At 35.9% G+C, this 10,035-nt stretch overlaps 1 protein-coding gene across 1 annotated transcript; it reads right to left on the reverse strand.

The window, feature by feature from the left end:
- Positions 1–3,226: 3,226 nt before the first annotated feature.
- LOC127630548 (trifunctional nucleotide phosphoesterase protein YfkN-like) lies at positions 3,227–9,979 on the reverse strand. The gene is made up of 8 exons (XM_052108187.1): positions 9,852–9,979; positions 8,257–8,408; positions 7,562–8,145; positions 5,943–6,090; positions 5,669–5,834; positions 4,516–4,663; positions 4,249–4,432; positions 3,227–3,342 (listed from the first exon to the last, which is right to left on the reverse strand). Exons 1-8 carry the CDS (start codon positions 9,977–9,979, stop codon positions 3,227–3,229), a joined length of 1,626 nt encoding a protein of 541 aa, XP_051964147.1.
- Positions 9,980–10,035: the final 56 nt, after the last annotated feature.

Raw genomic sequence — 10,035 nt, forward strand, 5'->3', positions numbered from 1 at the left:
AGGGCCATATTGCACTCTTGCTCGTGTGATATTGCTTGAATATATATATATATATATATATATATTTGAAGTCAAAGAATAATCCCTAATATTCTGGGTGGGTCTGGGTCTAGCCCACCCTTGGCTACATCACTGCATAAAATCACACTTGTACTAATTAGGCTAATGATACAGAAAGGTTGAAATACAGTATGTTCATGTCAGGGCAAATTACAAGTTGTCACTTATTTTTAAATGTTGCAAATGTAAGTTGAATCAGTCATTTATTTGTTTTGCGCTTTTCACACACATTGTTTCAAAGCAGCTTTACAGAAAATTATGCTGTAATGTATGCAGTGTCATAAATTCCTCATTATGATTAATGTTTAAATAAATTATGCAATTGAAAAGTATGCCTAAGAAATTATTTTGTCTACAATTTATAAATTGATATATTTGTTGGCCAAAACAATAATTTGATATTTTTTGTTACCTTTTCCCTTTTTTTTGTTTGTTTTGTATCTCATAATTGTTTAATTGTTGCTGAAAAGTCTATGACATGCTGTATAATGGCAGGTTCCATTGTGACAGCTTACCCCATAGAGTGTGACAACATGCCCTGCTATCAACCTTTTTGTAGCAAGACTTTAAAGGCATAGTTCACCCATAAATTAACATTCTGTCAACATTTACTCACCCTCATATTGTTCCAAACCTCTTTATTCTGTGGAAAACAAAAGGAGATTTTTGGCATAACGTTGATGACTGACATTATCAGTCACCATTCACTTTCATTTAATCTTTTTTCCACAAAATGAAAGTGAATGGTGACTGAACTGTTCCAATAAAAAGTGTGGCAACTAGCCCTACTTTTGCCTATTCACCATGTGAAATGAAGCGAAGGCAGATATTTTTCATATTCCATTTAGGTTAAAGCAACAACTGGATATCAACAGAGATATCAACATGGGTGGACAAAATAATGTTCTGTGAAGGTGGAATTTTTGGCAAGAGACCAGATAACAATCTTTGTATTCTGCTGGAGCCAGTTTAAACGTTATGGGTTCTTGACACTGACTGAACAGAAATGAGTCCCTTATGTTGATTTCCAAAGTAAATGTGACATAGCTAACACATCAAAAGGGCAGACAGGACAGGCTGATCTAATAAGCACACTAAGATATACAGTATATGCAGTATATATACTATCACAAATATTAAAATACAAAATACTATATATATTAGTGTATAAATCCACAAAATTGGTCTTGGTTTTCTGAAATTAACCCACAGTGGACCTATGTTATTTAATTAACTGAACTGAGCACACAGATTATTAATGCATAAATAAATTCACACACATCCCACTCTTTGCAGAACTGAACCAGAAAGCTTATATTTTCTTCCCAAAGGAATACCTGCCTAGGAAACTGCAAAATGGCCCCTTCTGAGTTGCTGTAAACTGTTTCAAATTTTAAAACATGGCATTTGAAAAAAAAAAAAAAAGCCATATGAAACCAAAGATAAAAATTAGGGTAACAGTAAGATAACAATATCTTAGTTATAACTATAGATTCTTTCAAAAAATATATTCTTCATGTGGCATTAATGTTTAGAAAGAAAAGGCATTGTGCTCTGTCTTGTACTTTCTCTTTCTCACTCCCACTCTCTATCTATCTGTCCTCTCAGGCTTTCAAAGGCAAGTAAGTCCAATTGGCAGGCGCCAGTTCTCTTATGGTAGCTATCGTCTTGATGCCTTCAACTTTGAGGATGATTCGCAAGGCTGGCGATTTGACATGGACATGGTGATCATCTATATATACTCTGTCAACTGGGTCATTGGCATCATTATCTTCTGCTCCTTCTGCTATATCTTCTTCCCTTCCTTTTGAAAAGGAGGCACAGGGGAGCTGTCTGCAGATCTTTTAGGACAATGTGGAACACAGCAAGAATGGCAACACATAACGAAACTGCTTCTGGACTTTCATAATTAATCATAATCATAAATGAGTTTGTGGTTTGCTTAGTGTCTGTTTGCTTTGAAACAGAATGTTGGCTAACTGTGTGGGAGAAGCTTTTTATGGATAATCACCAAGGGTTTTTTTTTTATGCACCAGTTGACTAGTTATTTCACAATTTGCATTCACATATATTCCTTGTGAATACTTTTATGAAAGGCCTTTTCTTACAGTTTATTAACATTAAGAGCAATGTTGCGGTTTGTAGAAATCTACAGTGGGGTCCAAATGTCTGAGACCACTAGTGAAAATGCTTGTCATTTTATAAATTCTCTTTCAATCAAAATTTTATTACCGGTATACCAATTTGAGTGAAAAGTTGAGTTTAAATTTTGTATATTTTTTTAAAGATTACATTTTAGAATTTCTGAAAAACTTAAAGATATGTTTCCATTCGTTAACATTAGTTAATGCATTAGATATCATGAACAAACTATTAACAATATATATTTTTACAGCATTTATTAATTTTGTTAATGTTAGTTAATACAAATACAATTGTTAGTTCATTGTGCATCGACTAATGTTAACAATACAACTTTTGACTTTAAAATGTATTATTGTTGAAATTGACATTGACTAAGATTGATAAATGCTGTAAAAGTATTGTTCATTGTTAGTTTATGTTAACTAATATTGTTAACTAATGTTAACAAATGCAACCTTATTAAAAATGTTACTAAAATGTCTTAGTATTTGGTTTGTCTCCCTTTAGCTTTAATAATAACATGTACTCAAACTAGCATGGACTCCACGAGTATGTGCAAAACCTAATGATCCATGTTATCCAGAATGTCTTCAGAATGTGCACTTCAATGGAAGCAAGGAAATCAGATGTTTTGCACAAAGGAGTTAACGAGGTCAATGTCATAAATTAGCTTGATGTAGAAATAGTGGAAATATTTCCTCTTCATTTTACGGCATAACTTGTCTTTGTTTCAAATGTTTCAAAATCCTAAAATGTTTCCATGTTTACTGTATATTAAACTTTGAATCCCAGATGTGGTCTCAGACTTTTGGCCCCCTCAGTACAGTACTGAAAATAAGAACAAGCTGCTGAAATCTAAAAAGAAATGTAAGCGTAAGCAGTAGTTCTGTCAGGAACACTCTGGATCTTTAAGCGTTCATTCGGTTCAGGCATCTCATTCAATCACAATCCAGCCTCTGCTTTAAAAGCTCCGAACAGCTGTTTTTCATCGCTTCCATTGTGTTCACCCTCCACCACTCCATCACCACCAGTTTAGTTCCCATCCCGCCATAGGGGTAAGCTCCTCTCCCCTGCCATCATTGCCTTCAAGAAGGATCTGACGTTCCAAGTATATGAGCTCTGAAACGTAGGATAGGGCTTAAACCAAAGGAGACTTATTTATCACTGAATTTGTATCAATTCTTAATTATCCAGAGTCTTACTGGTAGGTGAATTGTTTAATAATTTTCTTGATTGTTGTTTATTGGTCAAATGGCCATGATGTTTCTTAGTCTGGTTTCAATAATCAGTGCTTGGTTTGTTGTCTGCGACAAAAGTCTTAGAAAATCTTCTGTAATTAGACCACTGTGGTTCAGTTTTTTTTCAATACGAAATAACTTTTTCAAACCATATAAAGGAGTGTTATTCTGCACATGCCACTAGAACTTATTAGAAGTATTGCTATATTGAACATTTCCAGAGACATTTTTATAATAATAACCTTTAGCTGTAAGCAGTGAATCTTTTCCTGAATGCGAATAAATGTATCATACTAAAAGCATGAAGTAACAACCTTCGGCTACTCGAGGCTTTGACCAGTTTATGCTGTCAAGAAACCTCAGTTTTAAAACACATGTTTTCAAACAATGTTGCAAGGACACTGTTTCATATAAATGTTTATTTTTGATTGGCTGTCTCTCTAGGTATGCACATTATCCTTCCCTCTATTGCTGGCAACACAGTTACTGACATCTCCATCATATCACTTTTAGTAGTCTCAATGTCTACACAACACACACAAAGATCACATTAGCAACATTAATCAAATATCTAACACAGTGTTTTGGGTTATCTGACTGTTAAAAACAACAGACTGCCATTAAATGTTCATCTAATATGATGTCTACTCTTGCTTCTTCCTTTTATACAATTAGGATTCATTGCAAAAAACAGTATGATTCAACCACTATTAGTTAATTTCCTTATAGCAAACCTTAAGTAGATACTTAACTCTTATAAATGTTTAACAAGAGTAATTTGAGACAATTTCCACTGGAAACTTACCAGACACAGAGGGGTTGCCTGGGACTTTGAGAAGGTCCCCTGAATGACCTGACTTGCATTTCTTCAGGCCTTTGATATTCTTCCCTGACTCAAAATGGTTGATTAGAATGGTAGATAGTATCTGAGCATTCTCAATGGCAAAAAGTTGGGGGCAACCAATGAACATTGAGTAACCATCCTTGCCCTTGAATTAAACAAGTATATGTAGGTGTCACAACTTCAAAATAAAAGTGTCTAATCTCATAATTAAATATTGAATTGTATTACCTTTGAAATGTATTCCTTGATGGCAACCAAATACTTCCCATTCCTATCCAAATTTTGGCCTTGAATTTTAACAGACTCTGGAAAAACTCTTCTCCCTGATGGTGCTTCAGGATCAAAAACAAACTGTATTCCAGCAACTTGGGGAAATCTAGTAGGATGACAGCATTTTGTTAATGTAAAAGGGATAGTTCACCCAAAAATAAAAATTCTGTAATTATATATGCACCCTAATGTAGTTCAAAACATTGTCACCATTCACTCTTTTTGTTTTGATTTTCATTTCATGTGGCAGTTTTCATTTTTGGGTGAAATATCCCTTTAAGACTGCATTTCAAACAGATTCAGTTAGGTCACAGAGGTTAAACGGTTAGTTTCTAAAATTAAAAGAAATTCTCTCATTGTTTACTCACCCTCATGCCATCCCAGATGTGTATGACTTTCTTTCTTCTACAGAATACAAATGAAGATTTTTAGAAGAATATTTCAGCTTTGTAGGCCAATACAATGCAAGTGAATGGGTGTGAACATTTTGAAGCACCAACATCCATATTAGGGCAACACAGAAGTATTCCAGACAACTCTGGTGGTTAAATCCAAATATACTGAAGAGATATGATTGATGTGGGTGAGAAACAGATCAATATTTAAGCCCTTTTTCTTCACTTTCACTTTCTCTTTCTTCTGTTTTTGATGATTCACATTCTTCATTCAAGTTGTCACCTACTGGGCAGGGAGGAGAATTTATGATAATAAAATGACTTAAATATGAATATTAATTAACATTAATTAATTAATTAAATTAATATGGATTAAACAACCTGAGTCATATGGATTATATTTATGCTCCCTTTATATGGATTTTGGAGCTTCAGAATTTTGGAACCCATTCAATTGCAAGAATCTTAATTTGTGTTTGCAGAAGAAAGAAAGTCATACACATCTGGGATGCCAGGAGGGTGAGTAAATCATGAGAGAATTTCATTTTTGCGTGAACTATCCCTTTAAGTACTATGGCAATAAATGTGAGAGGACAGGACATCCATAAAAAATAACCTCAGAAAGTCTTTAACATGTACACCCAACCAATTGCTTATCTAATATTCAAATGAATTAAATTATAAATAGTATTAAACAAATTCTTGATAAGAATAACCTTCCATCAAAGGTGGGGTAATTCCAGACTCCATTCTCCAATCCATCATAAAGCTGCTGTCCAGTAGCCTCAACCACCAGAACAGGATCCTTAATAGGCAGGATCTGCAAAAGGTCATGCATGGTGAACGGTCCTGCTGGATGTATTCGATCTGAACGTAGTGTGCCTGAGGGGGGGAAAAATCAGATACATTTCCTCATGAATGATAGCTTTGATGAAATACAGGACAAAAAAAATATAACATTATGGTTGTGAGATAAAGGGAGGTAGTGACCTGAGTTCAGAATTGCAACCTCAGCATGGGTGGCCTCCAGCATGGCATTTGTGATTAGATTTCCCAAACTGCATTCTGCACGTCGCACTGTCACAAACCGTGCATCCAACTCCACATTGGTATGGCAAAGCACTTTTCTAAGCATGTGCTATATTAAAAAATAATAAATAAATAATAATAAATAAGTTAATTAGATAATTTAATTTCTTTGAACAGCTTTTATTCAGCTTTGACCTGATTCACTGACAAAAAGATAAAAGTAGCGATAAGCAGTGAGATACAGGTCAGTCAAGAACATAGAGCCAATCATAACAGTGGGCGTTTACTGTCACATCTTAAAGGAGAAGAAGCACCAAAACTGAGCTTTTCTGACAGAGGGTCAGAATGAAGGTGGAAAATGATCATGTTTTACAAGTATATATTTACAAATATACTGTTTATTTGCAAAGCATTTACTAATATTATAAGTGAACCTCAAGGATCATATTAAAATAATAAATAAAGACATGTCATGACCACTTAAAGCAAATGATCTTGCTTGTGAAAATCAGTAGCAGATCCTGGCATAGGCAATATCATAATCATAGGGTAGCAACACTCTATTTGGTGGCACAACAGGGTACCTGCTCAGCCGCTCCCGCAAAGAGCTCGCAAGATCGCGATGGGAGAAAGGTGCCCCAAAACTAGCCACCTCGCAACACAGGATCACTTCAGTGGTCTTGAGAAAATTAGTATCAACCATGTGATTGCTGGGCAGATATGACAAAGTCATTCATGATTTTGAGGGGAGGGTTACATTTTAAATTAGGGATTAGGTGTAATAACACAAGCAGCAGTCTGTAAGTATTCTGTCATTTTCTTTATTTACTGACTCAAGTTATATATAATGTCAATGTTAATATAATTTTATTTTATTTAAAAGGATAGTTTACCCAAAACTGAAAAACATCATGCCATTCCAGAAACATGTATTTCTTTCTTTTGCAGAATACACACAAAGATATTTAGGAGAATATCTCGGCTCTGTAGGTCTATATAATGCAAGTGAATCGTGGCCAGAACTTTGAAGCTCAAAAAGCATTTAAAAGCAGCATAAAAGTAATCCATAAGACTCCAGTGGTTAAATCCATGTCTTCAGTAGTGACATGATAGGTGTGGGTGAGAAACAGATCAGATGTGAAAGTGAAACTAAACAGGCATCACATGTGTCTTTCAAATGTGACAGTGCAGATTTAGAGTAAACAAATTACTTAAATATTGATCTGTTTTTCACCAACACCTATCATGTCGCTTTTGAAGATATGGATTTAACAACTGGAGCATATGGATTACTTTTTAGGAGCTTCAAAGTTCTGGCCACCAGTGACCTGCATTGTATGGACCTACAAAGCTGAGATATTTTTCTGAAAATGTTAGCTTGTATTCAGCAGAAAGAAGAAATTCATACACATTTGGGATGGCATGAGGGTGAGTAAACATTTGGATGATAATAAGACAAACTTAATAATCGAATAATAATAAGACAAATGTAATAATCCTTTTTAAACACACTCTTTAACTCTTTCATGTTTGTTTATTATCAAAATAAGAGGTTCACATTATAAAATCTCAAACTGTACCTGAATGTTTTTGTAATATTGGTCTACAATCTTCTTAATGCATGGATCTTCATCAAACATTTTGGAGATGGGAATTTCTTGCACCGTGTACTTGAATGTCTTGCCACTGGTTTTCATAACATCCACTTTTGATAAATATCTGAACTCAGAGCCACTTTTGACAATAAGAATCCCATTAACCTCCTGAACTCCATAATCGTGGTCATGACCACCCAGAATCAGGTCTACATCTTTTGACTCTTTTGCCAGTCTTATGTCATTGTGCCATCTCATGTGAGTGAGGGCTATGATCAGGTCAGCCCCACTCTCTCGCAGCTGTTGGGAAAGACGATTAGCTGTACAGACATAATCTCTGTATTCAATATTGGCCTTATCAACTGTACACAGAGTGTCCAACCAGTCTTCTTCAACAAGACCCAAAAGACCGATTTTTAAGCCATTCCACTCAATAATGCTGCTTTCGACACCATTTCCAAGTGTCCTGGAGGTGCATCGGTTATAGACATTGCTCAGAAACCATGGAAATTTCATTTGCAGTATAAAGTCTTCAAGCACATCCATGCCAAAATCAAATTCATGATTACCTGCAAAAAACAGATAGAAATTCAAGGGGACATTCATGGGCACTTAAAATGCTTCTTAACAACCAAAAAATGATAATAAACACAGGTAAACCTATATATGTTATTGCTTACCATATACAGCACAATGTACACCTAATGTATTAAGAATGTCAACCATGTGCTTTCCCTTTGTAACTGTACTAAGCACAGAAGGACTCAGGCAGTCGCCACTAAATGCCACAAAAGGATTCAAATCTCTGAATTTTTTAAGTGCAGATGCAAACCTGAAAGAGAAATCAGATAAGTCACTCTAGGTGAACAGTAATCCCACTCACCAGAAAAAAATCATACAATAATATGAAAAAGAATATGTACTGTAGGTTTAAAAGTGCCACATCACAACCTCAAAGTTCAATATCATAACAAAACTCACTAGAGAGACATTGCTAGCTTTATTCAATATCAAGGCAACTGTAATAACTTGAATGACAAGATATAGTCTTCGCTAAAGAAAAAACCCACTACATTATGTAGGGGCCTCCAAAATGCTGTGCCAATTTCTTACTGAAACACTTCCAGCTTATTCAAACCTACTGACAAACAAAGAGAATGGATGTTTCTGTCTGAGACAGTGGCAGACTGGTCAAAGTGACCGGTTCCTTGATGTTTTTTTTTTTTTCTTCCATTCCTCCCCATTTTTGAATGCTCAATTTCCAATGCGCTATAAGTCCTCATGGTGGCATAGTGACTCGCCTCTATCCGGGTGGTGGAGGATGAATCTCAGTTGCCTCTGTGTCTTAGACCGTCAATATGCACATCTTATCACATGGCTTGTTGAGCGCGTTACCGTGGAGACATAGCGCATGTGGAGGCCCACGCTATTCACCGCGGCATCCACGCACAACTCACCACGCACTCCACCGAGAGTGAGAAAATCACATTATAGTGACCAAAATGAGGTTACCCCATGTGACTTTACCCTCCCTAGCAACTGGGCCAATTTGGTTGCTCTTAGGAGACCTGGCTGGAGTCAATCAGCACGACAATACTCGCTGAGCTACCCAGAAGTTTTTTGTGGTGGATTCTTCTAATTCCTCTTGATTTTCCATCATGGTCTGTGTATCATTTATTTACCATTTTGATCTTGGAGAGAGCGAGCAACCAAGCAACAGTTTTGTCTAAACTTCATACCTACCCCATTAGCAGCTTTGTACTCTAATGATACCAGCCTGTTGCTATACAAGACACTCTTTAAAGGTGCCCTTAGTAGGCTAACTTTTTTGTTAGTGTCACCTTGGATTTACAGTGACACCTAGCGGCGTGGATGCAGCATCATTAAAATCAATAGTTTTCAGTTTCAAATGCACTGTTCAGAGTGAGTCATGAATACTTTAATCCCTGAGTGAAAGTGTCCAATAATAGGTTGGCTACTGAGATTATGCAAGCAGTATTCAGCCGGTCATGTGATTCTAACATGACAGCCCCCATGAGGGGACCCTCTCCATGTAGAATAAAACAGCTTTTATAAGTTTACTGATATGATTGGAGTCATCATCTCAAATGATTGCTCATTATTCAAAACGACTATTAATTTCTTTAGGAATAAAACCTTTTTTTTTTTAAGAGGAAACAGTTACTGAGTGCACCTTTAACACCAGCATAAATCAGTACAACTTAACATCCATGCTTTCCTGCAGACCAAACCAGTTTTTAATTTTAGGCTGTACCTAGCCGCTCCACCGACTGGCTCCTCGGATCTCGCTTGTATCTCGTAAACATCGTTGAAATGTAAAATTGTAAGTGCTGTGTGTCCTTCGCTGAATTGACAGATGTGACCAGGTGCTTGTTCAGCCATGTTTCAAATGGTAGTTTGGAATTTTGAACAGTTTGAATTGGCAGTTACCATAGTAA

The sequence above is a fragment of the Xyrauchen texanus genome, chromosome 37 (assembly GCF_025860055.1).
Source record: "Xyrauchen texanus isolate HMW12.3.18 chromosome 37, RBS_HiC_50CHRs, whole genome shotgun sequence".
Lineage (NCBI taxonomy): Eukaryota > Metazoa > Chordata > Actinopteri > Cypriniformes > Catostomidae > Xyrauchen > Xyrauchen texanus.